The sequence below is a fragment of the Aquarana catesbeiana genome, linkage group LG09, assembly GCF_042186555.1.
Source record: "Aquarana catesbeiana isolate 2022-GZ linkage group LG09, ASM4218655v1, whole genome shotgun sequence".
NCBI lineage: Eukaryota > Metazoa > Chordata > Amphibia > Anura > Ranidae > Aquarana > Aquarana catesbeiana.
The window spans coordinates 31,111,101-31,129,103 of NC_133332.1; the positions used below are offsets into that span (position 1 = coordinate 31,111,101).

Below are 18,003 nucleotides of genomic sequence, written 5' to 3' on the forward strand. Positions count from 1 at the left end.
TCGTGGAGACCCTGAATACGATCGGCTCTACAAAATTCGGCCCCTTGTAAATCACTTCAACCAGCGTTTTGCAGACTTGTTTACTCCCCATCAAGTTGTCTGCGTTTATGAGTCCCTGATTAAATTTTCTGGCCGCTTGTCATTCAAACAGTACCTTCCCAGCAAGCGTGCCAGATACGGGGTCAAGATGTATAAGCTCTGTGACAGGGCCACAGGCTATACATGTAGATTTATGGTTTACGAGGGCAAAGATAGTCACGTAGAGCCGACAAACTGCCCTGACTACATAGGAAGCGCTGGCAAGATAGTGTGGGACTTGGTGTCACCCTTATTCGGAAAGGGGTACCACTTGTACGTGGACAATTATTATACGAGCGTGCCACTTTTTAGTCACCTTTTTGATCATCAGATTGGAGCATGTGGCACCGTGCGACCTAATCGCCGGGGCTTTCCTCAGCGGCTTGTAGATTCCCGTCTTAGGCTGGGGGAGAGAGCCTGCTTGCAGTATAATAATTTGCTCGCTATGAAGTGGAGGGACAATAAGAATGTTTTCGTTCTTACCTCCCTTCATGCAGACACGACGACCCAAATTACTACGGCGACTGGTGTTGTGGAGAAACCCCTCTGTGTCCACGAATATAACCAAAATATGGGAGGGGTGGACCTCAACGACCAGTTGTTGGCGCCGTACCTAATTGCCCGTAAGGCCAGACGCTGGTACAAAAAAGTGTCTGTATACTTATTTCAATTGGCTTTGCTGAACGCTCATGTGCTATACAGAGCTTCAGGACGGACTGGATCCTTCCTTAAATTCCAGGAAGAGATCGTCAGAGCCCTTCTGTTTCCAGACGGTGCTCCACCTCACCTTCCCCAACCAAATGCAGTAGGCCGGCTGCATGAGAGGCATTTTCCTTATGTCCTCGAGAGTACCCCTACCCAACGAGCCCCCCAAAGAAAATGTCGTGTCTGCAGCAAGCGCGGATTTAGGCGTGACACCCGGTATTATTGTCCCTCCTGTCCTGGCAATCCTGGTCTTTGCATTGGTGAATGTTTTGAACGCTACCATACACTAGTTGAGTTTTAGCGTAGGGTACAGCACTGCACAGACTAGGACACACTTTCACAGGGTCTCCCAAGATGCCATCGCATTTTGAGAGACCCAAACCTGGAACCGTTACAGTTTTAAAAGTTACAGTTATAAAAAAAAAATGTAAAAAAAAAAAAAAAAAGTAAAAAAAAAAAAAAAAATACACAAAAAAAATATAAAATAAAAAAAACAAAAATAGTTGTCTTTTTATTGTTCTCTCTCTCTCTATTTTCTCTCTATTGTTCTGCTCTTTTTTACTGTATTCTATTCTGCAATGTTTTATTGTTATGTTTTATCATGTTTGCTTTTCAGGTATGTAATTTTTTTATAGTTTAATGTGTTTTAACCATTTTTTTGTTTTCAGGTACGCCATTCAGCTGCAGCGCGGATTTATTTATCTTGACAGCAACAGCGTTTGCTCCCACGATACATAAAGCCGTGACTCCAGCGCTGTCGGAGGTGATTTCACCACCACAGTTACATACTTCAGCATATATGCCGAAGCGTGGGGGCAGCAGTGGGTGGAGGAGCGATTTGCTCCTGCCTTTTGCGGGAGGATGCCCCCATGCTTCGGCATATATAAAACGGTGCATGTATGCCCATCATTAGAAGTGGGTGGATGAAGGGAGGTATTCTAATGGTGGGCATACCCACCGATCAAGATCTTTTTTTCGTTCAGCCCACAGGCTGCATGAAAAAAAAGTTTACAATGTATGCCCAACAAGGACCAGCAATGTACTGGTATGTTGCTGGACTTTGAGTGGTTATACCAGAATGATGCCTGCAGGTTTAGGTATCATCTTGGTATCATTCTTTTCAGCCAGCGGTCGGCTTTCATGTAAAAGCAATCCTAGCGGCTAATTAGCCTCTAGACTGCTTTTACAAGCAGTGGGTGGGAATGCCCCCCCCCCCCACCGTCTTCCATGTTTTTCTCAGGCTCACCTGTCCCAACAGGGAACCTGAGAATGCAGCCGGTGATTCAGCCAGCTGACCATAGAGCTGATCAGAGACCAGAATGGCTCCAAACATCTCTATGGCCTAAGAAACCGGAAGCTACGAGCATTTCATGACTTAGATTTCGCCGGATGTAAACAGCGCCATTGGGAAATTGGGAAAGCATTTTATCACACCGATCTTGGTGTTGTCAGATGCTTTGAGGGCAGAGGAGAGATCTAGAGTCTAATAGACCCCAATTTTTTCAAAAAAGAGTACCTGTCACTACCTATTGCTATCATAGGGGATATTTACATTCCCTGAGATAACAATAAAAATGATTAAAAAAAAAATGAAAGGAACAGTTTAAAAATAAGATAAAAAAGCAAAAAAATAATAAAGAAAAAAAAAAAAAAAAAAGCACCCCTGTCCCCCCCTGCTCTCGCACAAAGGCGAACGCAAGCGTCGGTCTGGCGTCAAATGTAAACAGCAATTGCACCATGCATGTGAGGTATCGCCGCGAAGGTCAGATCGAGGGCAGTAATTTTTGCAGTAGACCTCCTCTGTAAATCTAAAGTGGTAACCTGTAAAGGTTTTTAAAGACTTTTAAAAATGTATTTAGTTTGTTGCCACTGCACGTTTGTGCGCAATTTTAAAGCATGTCATGTTTGGTATCCATGTACTCGGCCTAAGATCATCTTTTTTATTTCATCAAACATTTGGGCAATATAGTGTGTTTTAGTGCATTAAAATTTTAAAAAGTGTGTTTTTTTCCACAAAAAATGCGTTTGAAAAATCGCTGCGCAAATACTGTGTGAAAAAAAAAAAATGAAACACCCACCATTTTAATCTGTAGGGCATTTGCTTTAAAAAAATATATAATGTTTGGGGGTTCAAAGTAATTTTCTTGCAAAAAAAAATAATTTTTTCATGTAAACAAAAAGTGTCAGAAAGGGCTTTGTCTTTAAGTGGTTAGAAGAGTGGGTGATGTGTGACATAAGCTTCTAAATGTTGTGCATAAAATGCCAGGACAGTTCAAAACCCCCCCCAAATGACCCCATTTTGGAAAGTAGACACCCCAAGCTATTTGCTGAGAGGCATGTCGAGTCCATGGAATATTTTATATTGTGACACAAGTTGCGGGAAAAAGACAAATTTTTTTTTTTTGCACAAAGTTGTCACTAAATGATATATTGCTCAAACATGCCATGGGAATATGTGAAATTACACCCCAAAATACATTCTGTTGCTTCTCCTGAATACGGGGATACCCCATGTGTGAGACTTTTTGGGAGCCTAGCCGCGTACGGGACCCCGAAACCAAGCACCACCTTCAGGGTTTCTAAGGGCGTAAATTTTTGATTTCACTCTTCACTGCCTATCACAGTTTCGGAGGCCATGGAATGCCCAGATGGCACAAAACCCCCCCAAATGACCCCATTTTGGAAAATAGACACCCAAAGCTATTTGCTGAGAGGTATAGTGAGTATTTTGCAGACCTCACTTTTTGTCACAAACTTTTGAAAATTGAAAAAAGAAAAAAAAAAACGTTTTTCTTGTCTTTCTTCATTTTCAAAAACAAATGAGAGCTGCAAAATATTCACCATGCCTCTCAGCAAATAGCTTGGGGTGTCTTCTTTCCAAAATGGGGTCATTTGGGGGGGTTTTGTGCTATCTTGGCATTTTATGGCCTTCGAAACTGTGATGGGAGTGAAATCAAAAATTAACGCCCTTAGAAATCCTGAAGGCGGTGATTGGATTTCGGGGCCCCGTATGAAGCTAGGCTCCCAAAAAGTGCCACTCATGTGGTATCCCCATACTCAGGAGAAGCAGCAGAATGTATTTTGGGGTGCAATTCCACATATCCCCATGGCCTGTGTGAGCAATATATCATTTAGTGACAACTTTGTGCAAAAAAAAAAAAAAATTGTCACTTTCCCGCAACTTGTGTCAAAATATAAAATATTCCATGGACTCAACATGCCTCTCAGCAAATAGCTTGGGGTGTCTACTTTCCAAAATGGGGTCATTTGGGGGGGTTTTGTGCCATCTGGGCATTTTATGGCCTTCAAAACTGTGATAGGTAGTGAGGAGTAAAATCAAAAATTTATGCCCTTAGAAATCCTGAAGGCGGTGCTTGGTTTTCGGGGCCCCGTACGCGGCTAGGCTCCCAAAAAGTCCCACACATGTGGTATCTCCATACTCAGGAGAAGCAGCTGAATGTATTTTGGGGTGCAATTCCACATATGCCCATGGCTTGTGTGAGCAATATATCATTTAGTGACAACTTTTTGTAATTTTTTTTTTTTATTATTTATTTTTTATTTTTTTGTCATTATTCAATCACTTGGAACAAAAAAAATAAATATTCAATGGGTTCAACATGCCTCTCACCAATTTCCTTGGGGTGTCTACTTTCCAAAATGGGGTCATTTGGGGGGGTTTTGTACTGCCCTGCCATTTTAGCACCTCAAGAAATGACATAGGCAGTCATAAACTAAAAGCTGTGTAAATTCCAGAAAATGTACCCTAGTTTGTAGACGCTATAACTTTTGCGCAAACCAATAAATATACGCTTATTGACATTTTTTTTACCAAAGACATGTGGCCGAATACATTTTGGCCTAAATGTATGACTAAAATTGAGTTTATTGGATTTTTTTTATAACAAAAAGTAGAAAATATCATTTTTTTTCAAAATTTTCGGTCTTTTTCCGTTTATAGCGCAAAAAATAAAAACAGCAGAGGTGATCAAATACCATCAAAAGAAAGCTCTATTTGTGGGAAGAAAATGACGCAAATTTCGTTTGGGTACAGCATTGCATGACCGCGCAATTAGCAGTTAAAGCGACGCAGTGCCAAATTGTAAAAAGTGCTCTGGTCAGGAAGGGGGTAAATCCTTCCGGGGCTGAAGTGGTTAAGGGGGTGTGGCAGGGGGCGTGTCCTATGCCTACATATGTTTCCCTCTAGGTGTCCCTCATTCCCATCTCAAAATGTTGGGAGGTATGCACCTGTCTATATAAGGTCCCACAATTATCAGTGCGTGTCAGAGCACAAACCAAGCCATGAAGTCCAAGGAATTATCTGTAGACCTCAGAGACAGGATTGTATGGAGACACGGATCTGGAGAAGGGTACAGAAACATTTCTACAGCATTGAAGGTCCCAATGAGCAGAGTGGCCTCCATCATCCGTTAATGGAACCACCAGGACTCTTCCTAGAGCGGGCCGCCCGGCCAAACTGAGCAATCGGGGGAGAAGGGCCTAACGCTGGCCATACACCTATAGATTATCTGCAGATTTTCTATGGTTAGATGGAAAAAGTGCAACAGATTTCTCCATGTATGCTAAACTGTGCGGATGGAGGAATCTCCCACTTTTTCCATCTGACCATAGAAAATCTGCAGAGAATCTATAGGTGTATGGCCAGTCTTAGTCAGAGAGGTGACCAAGAACCCATTGGTCACTCTGACATCGCTCCAGCATTTCTCTGTGGAGAGAGGAGAACCTTCCAGAAGAACAACCATCTCTGCAGCACTCCACGAATCAGGCCTGTATGGTAGAGTGGCCAGATGGAAGCCCCTCCTCAGTAAAAGGCACATGACAGCCTGCCTGGAGTTTGCCAAAAGGCACCTGAAAGACTCTCGGACCATGAGAAACAAAATTCTCTGGTCTGATGAAACAAAGATTGAACTATTTGGCCTTAATGACAAGCGTCATGTCTGGAGGAAACCAGGCAACGCTCATCACCTGGCCAATACCATCCCTATAGTGAAGCATGGTGGTGGCATCATGCTGTGGGGATGTTTTTCAGCGGCAGGAACTGGGAGACTAGTCAGGATCGTGGGAAAGATGAATGCAGCAATGTACAGAGACTTCCCTGATGAAAACATGCTCCAGAGCTCTCTGGACCTCAGACTGGGGTGAAGGTTCATCTTCCAACAGGACAACAACCCTAAGCACACAGCCAAGATCACAAAGGGGTGGTTACGGGACAAATCTGTGAATGTCCTTGAGTGGCCCAGCCAGAGCCCAGACTTGAACCCGATTGGAGAGATCTGAAAATGGCTGTGCACCAACGTTCCCCATCCAACCTGATGGAGCTTGAGAGGTCCTACAAAGAATGGGAGAAACTGCCCAAAAATAGGTGTGCCAAACTTGTAGCATCATACTCAAAGACTTGAGGCTGTAATTGGTGCCAAAGGGGCTTCAACAAAGTTTTGAGCAAAGGCTGTGAATATTTCTATACATGGAATTTTTTTTTTTCCGTTTTTTTATTTTTAATAAATCTGCAAAGATTTCAAACAAACTTCTTTCATGTTGTCATTATGGGGTATTTTTTGTAGAATTTTGAGGAAAATAATGAATCTAATCCATTTTGGAATAAGGCTGTAACATAACGAAATGTGGAAAAAATTAAGCGCTGTGGATACTTTCTGAATGCACTGTATAACTTGTCAACAGCCCTTTGAAAAACGATCCACCACAGATTACTTTTCAGCGGGTGGCAAGGATTGCCATAAAACATAAACTAGCTGTAATTGACACCTGGCCGCAAGTTCTACAACGTATGACCAGCTTAACCCAGCGTGCCAATATGGACTCTGATTTGTTTTCTGTGTACTTGCTCTGGGTGGGTGACTTAGAAAGTATAGAATGTTAGCAGCCAGGCCACCAGCATTTTTCAGAAGTAGTTCATCCCCATATCCCTCCCGGGAAAGGTTTAGTATAAATGACACAGAACATGTAAACTCATAAAAGGGATAGAGGAAGAAGTTTTTCCTTCCAGGGCTGGTAGAGAAGTTCCCCCTACATGGAGGATGTATAGAGAAGGAAGGGCTCACCTCCGCCGGCTCATCCTTGGACTCTGCTTTGGGTTTGTGTCCCCGTCTCTCCTCCTCCAGTGCCGTCTTCAGTGTGCGCAGGATCATGTGTGTCACCACAGACTAAACACCAAAACACCAACAAACCGACATGTTACAAGGCAGAAAGGTGGAAGAAGACCGGGCCCTATATACTGTTAATGAATAGAAATGCCTGCAGCAACAAGCCGCCCTCCCCTCCCCCAACCTGCGTACTGAGCTGTGAATTCTCAGGATGGGCAGTCCAGGTTATGGCGAGGGGGGGGGGGGGGGCCAGAAACAGCAAAAAATACTTTATGACATTCTGGCCGTTTTCAGAAAGTACAGGTCCTGAGTTGCATAGTTAAAGCAGAGCTCCAGTCAAAAATAAAAAATAAAAATTAAAAAATTAAAAGCCTGATAAAATATAAAATTAAAAAAAAGCAGCTTTTCCTGCAATTTTCAGCTTCAATACAGGGATTTACCCACAGTACTTTTTTCTGCCACTAGGTGTCCTCAGTCAGATGGGCAGTATCGTTCAACCAACGCTGCTTTGAGCCCAGGTCAGCCTGAACTAAGGTTGCCACCTCATCCCTTTAAACCCCAACACATGAATTACACAGGTTCTGAGGCTGATTTAATGCAGATAAGGCACTAAGTGAGTTTAATTTTCACCCTAATAAGCCACAGAAAGAAACAAAATGTTACCCCAGCTACACTGCCAATATCAGAGTCCACGAACTGTGATCCTGTGCTCTTGCCAGGGCGTTCAGGCCCCACAGGTACAATTCTTGAATCAGGACGGCTGGCAACTCGGATGCTCTTGAGTAAAATTACTTTATTTGTTACATGCATACAAAGTGGTAGAGGCTACTGACGTGTTTCGGCTATGAAGCCGAAACGCGTTAGTATAGCCTGTATCCATGTAACAAATAAAGTACTTTTATTCAACAGAATCCAAGTTGCCAGCCTTCCTGATTCATTAATCAGCCACAGAACCTGTGTAATTACAGTATTTATCGGCGTATAACATGCACCAGCGGATAACACGCACCGGCAGATAACACGCACCCCAATTTAAGAAGGAAGTTTCAGGAAAAAAAACTTTAAAAAAAAAATAAACCACTTTGAAGCAAAATAATGGTCAGTGAGCATCAATGCAGCCTGATTAGTGCCCATCTGCAGCTTCAGTGCAGCCTGATCTGTGCCCATCTGCAGCCTGATCTGTGCCCATATGAAGCCTAATCAGTGCCCATCTGCAGCTTGATCAGTGTCCATCTGCAGCCTTGCCGAAATATAGGCTGCCATCAAGGGATAGGTAGGGACGAGCACTGCCGAAACAGAGCCGGATCTCCTGTGTACTCGGCGTCACGCCCAGTCCTGCCCCTTGGCCCGGATCCTATGATGGGCATAACGCCGGTCCAATGCCGGGACGTCAATGCTAGGAGATGTCCAGGGAGCGGGACTGAGCATGACTGCGAGCCAAGCCGAGTAAACAGGAGATCCGGCTCTATTTCGGCAGCGCTCGTCCCCTCCTTCCCCTTGGTGGCAGCATATATCGGCGTATAACACGCACACACGATTTTCCCCCTATTTTAAGGGGGGGGGGGGGGGGAGTGCTTGTTATACGCCGATAAATATGGTAATATGTGTTTGGTTTTAAAGGGATGAGGTGGCAAGCCTAGCCTGGACCCGCCCACAGCCCGAACTGGACAGTGAAAGGAGAAGCAGCACAATGACCAGCTCCTCTCTCTGTCACTCATTTATCTTTCTCCTCTTATCAGCATCCTTCTTGTCAGCACTTTAAAGTGATATTAACCCCTTAACGCCGGCGCCTCCTGGCCCTTTGAGCAGTTTCTGATGCCGGGAGGCGGGGTTTCTGATCATGTGGCCTGTCATAATTGGCTGTCACAGCGGTCACATTATCGAAAAGCTCCTAATTTCAAGTAGCAATCGGGAGTTTTCCGATAGGCGCCGGTAACTGTGCTGGGAGTATGCAGGATGCGCGCTCTCGGCACAGGTTTGTTTACAGTTTGCTACGTAATTACGCGGCCTCTCGGCGCCAAGGTCCACCCCTCAACAAGACGCATATTTGTGTACTGTCGGTGCGGTTAAAGGCTTTCCTCCTTTTTTTTTTTTTTAATAAATATGTCATACTTACCCGCTCTGTGTAGTGGTTTTGCACAGAGCAGCCCCGATCCTCCTCTTCTCTGGTCCCCCACTGGCGCACCTAGCCCCTCCCTCCTGCCGAGTGCCCCCGGAGCAAGCAGCTTGCAATAGGGGCACCCAAGCAGACTTGTTCATGAGCCATGGCTCTGCGTGTCCATTCACACACAGAGCCCTGCCCCCTCTCTGTCCTCATTGGCTGTGATTGACAGGAGTGGGAGTCAATGGCCAACAGCCAAAGTCGCATCCAAGTCATCCCCTTTCAAAGTTGCATCAAAGTCGCAATGTAAAGTCGCAATGGAAATCGCACGACTTTGGAGTCGCACAAGTGTGAATGGAGCCTCAACCACCTGGTTTTACTGACTCCCTCTCCTCAAAGCCGTATTTCCTCCACCCAGGCAACCCAGGTACAGCATGCAGCCTGTCAGTGACACGAATGGCTGTGTACTGCTGTACTCGTGTATAGGGCGGAGCTATTGTAACCATGAGTACAGCATGCAGGTGTAAGCTGAAAATAGATTATTATCTATTTTTAGAATATGCCCGTACACTGTACTCATGTTTATTATGATAGTACACCATCATATACACGAGTACAGCATTATTAGGCTGAATGGGCTCAGCTCAGCCCTAATTGAGTGGCTTCTTGTGCTGCTTCTCCCAACCACACTCTGAGCTCTGCTGCACAGGGGGTGTAAGAAGCTGATATCAGGTCAATTTCAGGTATATCTCTCTATCAGCTCTCATTGACACAAACACTGTGTGAAGGGTGTGTGTCCCTTCCCTCCAATCAGCTGTCAGAGCTCTCCTCACTGATCTGTGACTCCAGTTCTCCGCCCCCTGCCTGTCAGATCTGAGAGATCCTGTGTAAATTCTGCACTTTGAATGCACCAATGTCAGTGTTAAACAGTTCGTCCCAAACCTCTAACTGACGCTTTTGCTGACGGCTTGGTCAGGTAATAGAAATGGAAAAATAACTCACTGGCAGGATCAACAGACAGAGAATGACTGCTCTGCCACACTGCCTCATATACCTCATTTTTGATTTTGCTCATAGTTCCACGTCTAAGATCACATCATTCAAAACCAAGATTTCAGTTTTAAACAAGTGTCAGTGTGTTAAAGTGACTGAAAACTTCAGACATGAAATATATAAACAAAGCATATCTATAATGTGTACTTGTCTCACTCCAGAGCACTAAGTGTCATTTCTGTCTGCTGCTTCCTTCCTCTGCTATCAGCAGGAGTCACTTCTGACAAGTTTTGCTGACACCAAGAGAAAAAAGGTGACAGGGGAAGGAGCTCCAGCACCCAGCATGTGATTGACAGACTCGACTCTGTTCCTGTGTGCTGTGTAAAGGGGGGTGTGACTCTACCCTCCAATCATCTCTCAGAGCTCTCTCCACTGAGCACTTCAGTGTGTAACGTCAGGTCTCTGCCCTCTTCCTTTTTTTTTTTAACTCTCAGACAAGCTTTATGAATTCTGCACTTTGAACGAATGTAGAGAAGAGAGAGCTGCAGATAGACAGGTTCAACTGAGCATAGTCACTTCACTGGGTATATATAAGGGTTTTCAATTACTTTAACTCATCTTCTTCCATCTCTTCTGGACTCTGAGAATCAAATCCCTGCTCCACCCATCTCCTGGAACCACTACAAGGACTACTCTCCTTTCTTAGATTCTAGCTACACTATATTACCAAAAGTATTGGGACGCCTGTCTTTACACGCACATGAACGTTAATGGCATCCCAGTCCTCGTCCATAGGGTTCAATATTGAGTTGGCCCACCCTTTGCAGCTATAACAGCTTCAACTCTTCTGGGAAGGCCGTCCACAAGGTTTAGGAGTGTGTCTATGGGAATGTTTGGCCAGAAGCACATTTGTGAGGTCAGGCACTGATGTTGGACAAGAAGGCCTGGCTCGCAATCTCCACTCGAATTCATCCCAAAGGTGTTCTATCAGGTTGAGGTTAGGACTCTGTGCAGGCCAGTCAAGTTCCCCCACCCCAAACTCATTCATCCATTTCTTTATGGACCTTGCTTTGTGCACTGGTGCACAGTCATGTTGGAACAGGAAGGGGTCATCCCCAAACTGTTCCCACAAAGTTGGGAGCATGAAATTGTCCAAAATGTCTTGGTATGTGACGCCTTAAGAGTCCCCTTCACTGGAACTAAGGGGCCAAGCCCAACCCCTGAAAAACAACCTCACACCATAATCCCCCCCCCCCCTCCACCAAATGATTTGGACCAGTGCACAAAGTAAGGTCCATAAAGACATGGGTGAGAGAGTTTGGGGTGGAGGAACTTGACTGGCCTGCACAGAGTCCTGACCTCAACTGGATAGAACACCTTTGGGATTAATTAGAGCGGAGACTGCGAGCCAGGCCTTCTCATCCAACATCAGTGCCTGACCTCACAAATGCCCTTCTGGAAGAATGGTCAAACATTCCCATAGACACACTCCTAAACCTTGTGGACGGCCTTCCCAGAAGAGTTGAAGCTGTTATACCTGCAAAGGGCGGGCCAACTCAATATTGAACCCTACGGACTAACGCCCCGTACACACGGTCGGATTTTCCAATGGGAAATGTTCGATGGAAGCTTGTTGTCAGACTGGGAGGCCATTAAAGTTCATGGGTGTGTAAAGGCAGGTTTCCTCCCAATACTTTTGGTAATACAGTGTATATTATAATGGAACAGAAGAAGCAAGACTTCACGGTGAAGGTGTGGAGAGTCCGAGTCACCAAGACATACCCTGTTTCCCCCAAAAATAAGACCTAGTGTGATTGTCGGTGATGGCTGCAATATAAGCCCTACCTCCTAAATAAGCCCTAGTTAAAGTCCTTTAGGTCTTCTTTTCAGGGTAGGGCTTATTTTCAGGGAAACAGGGTACAAGTAGTAATGACCAATTTTTTTTGTCTCCGGTGTTCACCTGTAACTGAAATATTCCATTTTGGGTAGGCTGACATTAATTCAGGTCCTGGGTGTAAATTTACCATACAAACTCAACACATGGTACTTACAAGGTTAGCTGGAGTCACACAAAGAACATGGGTGATGCTTCTTCTCAATGGGAACGTTGACTTTCCGTTGGCCGAGGTTTTGTTGACAACTCAGTGAGATGACACGAGAGTCCAGGGGGGTCTCTTCCTTGAGAAGTTGTCTCTTCAGTTTCCAAGCAGTGGAAGATGGTCCTCTCTCCGTTCTTGGGGAAGCTGGTGTAAATACCATCTAAGAAGTTGTACAAAGCCTCACCTTGTCCCCAGATTGGCGTCACATCCTGGGCAGCAGGAAGAGAATCAGGAAATCTGCAAGAGAGAGCTTCCTGAATCTCGAGAGCGCTCAGTGCCCGGGTGATGGAGAGGCATTGTCCCCGCCGCGCTCTGTTATTCTCAGTAACCTTGCTGGCTTTAAAAAAAAATCGTCTGCCAGGAGCCTCGGCAGGAAACCCCTCTTCTCCTTTCCGAAACAAGCCTTATTGTGCCAATGTTAATAAACTCGGAGGACTTCCTCTTCGTGAACATGACAAGGACGTTGCAGATCTTTTATTTTAGCACAGGCTAAGCTTTGTCACCGTGCTTGGCGGTGTCACCCAAAAAGCCAACCTGGCTGCGTTAAAGTATATGTGTGCCAATGATGGGTGTGAGCCTTTTGCACGCTAGGCCATGATAAGATAACCTGTGGCCTGAGATTGCATTGAGGAACTACAATGCTCAGCGTACCTTGCCAACAAAAAGAAATAAGCAAGTAGCTGGTCTATGGGTAGGCGTAGTCCGGCTTATGCAGAAAAAGAACACCGGGCTTAATTGATTAAAAATAATTGTAAGTAGTTGGCTTTGTTTTTCGTAGCAGGCAATCAGATTGCAACCGTCATTTTTCCAGGGTGGTTTGACAGTGAAGCAAAGGACTGATCGATTAGGGAAAAAAGAGACTGTTCTAAATATATATAAGCAGTTTGATACCAGGGGGGGGGGGGATCAATATATTTCTGATGGGCTAAATTTGAAAGACAAAACATTAAAATGCACAGCAGCACCACTTCAGGTCACTGAGGGTATTGCAACTTAACACCGAGTGACTTGTCAGCAGTCATTATTCAAAATAAGGAACCTTATAATAGGAGGGTGAGTCATCGGCGCAAAGCTTAACCACTTGAGTGCCGGGGAATTTTTCTCTCTAACCTCTCTTAAGGCTGGATTCACACCTATGGCAGTTTTAGTGCTTTTTGCATTTTGCAGATTTGCACTACAGAACGTGTTCCATAGGAAACCAACCATGTTAAATGGACTGTAGTGCAAATCCGCAAAATGCAAAAAGCACTAAAAATGCATAAGTGTGAATCCAGCCTTAAATCTCAGAAAGTTTTTGTTTTTTTATTTTTTTTAACAGATTGTTATTTTATTCTTTTAACAGATAGCAGAGCGTTTTTTTTTTTTTAATTTTATTTTAATTTTGGTGATGCCTTTTGTTTTTTTAGTCAAACCTAAAATATTACACATCCTTTTTTTAAGACTTTAACTGGGAAGCCAATCTGCATAAACAGGAAAAATATATATAATGTAGATATATAAACTCGCGCTGATGGTGTAAAAAAATGGGTGATAAAAATGAATGAAGCTGCTATACACAAAGTGCTAATCACATATTTTGTCACAATCTGCATAAACACACACACACACACACATACATATGTATATATATATATATATATATATATATATATATATATATATATATATATATATATATACAGTGCCTTGAAAAAGTATTCATACCCCTTTAAATTTTCCACATTTTGTCATGTTACAACCAAAAACGTAAAAAAAAAAATTTTTATTATGTGATAAACCAACACAAAGTGGCACATAATTGTGAGGTGGAAGGAAAATAATAAATGGTTTTCCAATTTTTTACAAATAAATATGTGAAAAGTGTGGGGGGTACATTTGTATTCAGCCCCCCTGAGTCAATACTTTGTAGAACCCCCCTTTCTCTGCAATTACAGCTGCAAGTCTTTTTGGGGATGTCTCTACCAGCTTTGCACATCTAGAGAGTGACATTTTTACCCATTCTTCTTTACAAAATATCTCAAGCTCTGTCAGATTGGTTGGAGAGCGTCTGTGAACAGTATTTTTCAAGTCTTGTCACAGATTCTCAATTGGATTTAGGTCTGGGCTTTGACTGGGCCATTCTTTTTTTTTTTTTTTTCTTTATTAATCTTTATTTAATTTTCACAAAAAAAAAATATTTTACATACACATAAAACCCCTCCAGCTGGGAAGGTATTGGTACATCTCATAACATCATCTCTCCATATCCCCTTATCTACTTTCTAAGATTACCTCTCCCACTGGACCCCCCTCCCCCCACCTCCCCCCCATACCCCCCCTCCCTCTCCTCTCACCCCCCCCCCCCCCCCCCCCCCCCCGCAGACTCTTATCCTCTCTTCCAGTCCTTAACAACCTTACTTTACGCCCCTTGGGCTATCTTAACACTGCTTCCGCGAATTTCTCCGTTTTTTTTTAAAGCCCCCCATGGTTTCCACTTTCCCTTTTCTCCCTCTTGGCTCCTATCTAGATGTTCTTTCCACTCCATTCTCTCTAATCTGAAAATTTCGTCTACTTTTGTGATCCAATCTTTAATCTTTGGAGGTTCTATTTCTTGCCATTTCTTTGGGATTTGACTGGGCCATGCTAACACATGAATATGCTTTGATCTAAACCATTCCATTGTAGCTCTGGCTGTATGTTTAGGGTCGTTGTCCTGCTGGAAAGTGAACCTCCGCCCCAGTCTCAAGTCTTTTGCAGACAAACAGGTTTTCTTCTAAGATTGTCCTGTATTTGGCTCCATCCACCTTCCCATCAACTCTGACCAGCTTCTCTGTCCCTGCTGAGGAAAAGCATCCCCACATGATGCTGCCACCACCATGTTTCACCTTAGGTTAGGTGTGTTCAGGATGATGTGCAGTGTGGGTTTTCCACCACAAATAGCGTTTCTCTTTTAGGCCAAATAGTTCAATTTTGGTCTCATCTGACCAGAGTACCTTCTTCCACATGTTTGCTGTGTCCCCCACATGGCTTCTCGCAAACTGCAAACAAACCTTTTTACGACTTTCTTTCAACAATGTCTTTCTTCTTGTCACTCTTCCATAAAGGGCAGATTTGTGGAGTACAAGACTAATAGTTGTCCTGTGGACAGATTCTCCCACCTGAGCTGTGGATCTCTGCAGCTCCTCCAGAGTTACCATGGACCTCTTGGCTGCTTCTCTGATTAATGCTCTCCTTGCCCGGCCTGTCAGTTTAGGTGGACATCCATGTCTTGGTAGGTTTGCAGTTGTGCCATACTCTTTCCATTTTTGGATAATGGATTGAACAGTGCTCTGTGAGATGTTCAAAGCTTGGGATATTTTTTTTTTAACCTAACCCTGCTTTAAAACTTCTGCACAACTTTATCCCTGACCTGCCTGGGGTGTTCCTTGGCCTTCATGATGCTGTTTGTCCACTAAGGTTCTCTAACAAACCTTTGAGGGCTTCACAGAACAGCTGCATTTATATTGATATTAAATTACACACAGGTGTACTCTATTTACTAATTAGGTGACTTCTGAAACTTCTGAAAATTGGTTCCACTAGATTTTAGTTAGGGGTATCAAAGTAAAGGGAGCTGAATACAAATGCACACTAGACTTTTTCACATATTTATTTGTAAAAAAATTTGAAAAATATTTATAATTTTCCTTCCACTTTACAATTATGTGCCACTTTGTGTTGGTTTATCACGTAAAATCCCAATAAAATACATTTTTTGTTTTTTGGTTGTAACATTTATTTTTATTTTTTATTTATTTATTTCAGGTACTTATATAGCGCCGTCAATTTACGCAGCACTTTACATATACATTGTACATTCACATCAGTCCCTACCCTCAAGGAGCTTACACTCTAAGGTCCCTAACTCACATTCATACATACTAGGGACAATTTAGACAGGATCTAATTAACCTACCAGCATGTCTTTGGAGTGTGGGAGGAAACCGGAGTACCCAGAGGAAACCCACGCAGGCACAAGAAGAACATGCAAACTCCAAGCAGGTAGTGTCGTGGTTGGGATTCGAACCAGTGACCCTTCTTACTGCTAGGTGAGAGTGCTACCACTACACCACTGTGCTGCCCATTTCAAGGGGTATGAATACCTTTTCAAGGCACTATATGTATAATTTCCTTGATTTTTTTTTATTGAGAATAACCAGTAAAAAAAAAAAAAAAAATTTCAATATTTTACTCAACATAACATTTATGTAGATTGCCTACCCCCATATATATTACCCTATAATATAATCACCAAAGTCTGCTGATCAAAATTATATCACTTTAGTGCAACTTTTATGTAATGTAGCAGATAATAAAGTTCAAAGTGAACGTAAATCATCTTGATAAAAGAATATACAAAAGATAGCCGTGCTTAGGACAAATAGAAAATAAGGTAAGAATTAAAAAATAGAATAGAAGATCAAAGAAATTAAAGTAAGCTGCCTCGCCTACTAGGGCTCCTCTAAGAAGAGCTCTAATTAGTACCAAAATAAAAAGAAAATGGGGGTGTGTGGCGCTTACCCATACACTACAAGAAAAAGGGGCTACATTAAGGGTGTGCTAGGGACTAACCCTACATATACATTAACCAACAATCTGATATCCTGTACCCAGTATCTATTGTGCAGACCAGAAGTAATATGAAAGTAATAAACACCAGAGCTAGAAGATCATGTGAAAGGTAAGAATAAAAAATGTTGTATTATTTGATCCTAAACTGCAAAACCAAAAGGTCTACCCTAAAAATGTATGTGCTATGCAATTACGTGAATAAGAGTTATAGTATCACAAGGGTACCATTACAAATATATATTGCTAAGTGCATATATTACATAAATGTCACCAGAAAAAATATGCACAAGACCTAATGTCTCAACACTATAAAAGAGGAAAGTGCATATAATGTGTTATTGCACATAAATTATAAATAACTGTCCACAAGTGTTGCATCCAAAAAATATAAAGAACAAAACCCAAATTAAAAATAAAAAATAAAATAAAAATACAAATAGTTGATAAGTGTCCAGAACCCAAAACACCATGTATACACGGTTATATAAGTGAATGTAGATAAAAAAACAGTCCACATATAATTATTGGTCAGGTAGTGTCATAGAGATGGCAGGAATATTCATAAGGGACTTAAGTGCTTGCAGGGATATCCGGGTGACTTAAGTGCTCCCCCTCAAGGGTCCCCACTCACCACATCCAATCACCCCTACAGGGGTAATGCGTATGACTGTTGTATTCTAGAGCGCCAGTCCACCAAAGTATATAAACTGTAGATCCCAGCCGTATTCCTTTAATTCCTGGTTCGTTGGATGTAACCAGTGTTGTGTACCTGATGCCTTATGCAAGCAGTGGAGGTGTGTCCAAAGGAAGTTTACAAACTAGTCTTTCACTCTCATTTTGTTTGCTCCCCGTTTACAAACACCACAGATTACCAGCCCTAATGGTTGCTGCATTCGTGGTGGAAGGTCATTGCTTGACAAGCTACAGTGCATGAAGTGCAGTTTTTATAGTGTTGAGACATTAGGTCTTGTGCATATTTTTTCTGGTGACATTTATGTAATATATGCACTTAGCAATATATATTTGTAATGCCCCGTACACACGGTCGGACTTTGTTCGGACATTCCGACAACAAAATCCTAGGATTTTTTCCAACGGATGTTGGCTCAAACTTGTCTTGCATACACACGGTCACACAAAGTTGTTGGAAAATCCGATCGTTCTATACGCGGTGACGTAAAACACGTACGTCGGGACTATAAACGGGGCAGTGGCCAATAGCTTTCATCTCTTTATTTATTCTGAGCATGCGTGGCACTTTGTCCGTAGCATTTGTGTACACATGATAGGAATTTCCGACAACGGATTTTGTTGT

The 18,003-nt window shown here is 43.0% G+C and overlaps 1 protein-coding gene across 3 annotated transcripts in view; it reads right to left on the reverse strand.

Annotated features, from left to right (window-relative positions):
• Positions 1-18,003, reverse strand: part of RGL2 (ral guanine nucleotide dissociation stimulator like 2) — a 106,264-nt gene that overhangs the window by 75,404 nt on the left and 12,857 nt on the right. The window contains exons 1-2 of one of the 3 annotated variants that reach the window (XM_073598217.1): positions 17,320-17,469; positions 6,864-6,965 (exon numbers count right to left, since the gene is read on the reverse strand). In XM_073598217.1, coding sequence (XP_073454318.1) covers positions 6,864-6,950 — 87 coding nt within the window. In that variant the 5' untranslated portion in view covers positions 6,951-6,965; positions 17,320-17,469. Of the gene's footprint in view, positions 1-6,863; positions 6,966-12,050; positions 12,733-17,319; positions 17,470-18,003 lie in introns of those variants that run through there. The other 2 variants (XM_073598216.1, XM_073598213.1) reach the window with 2 other exon arrangements.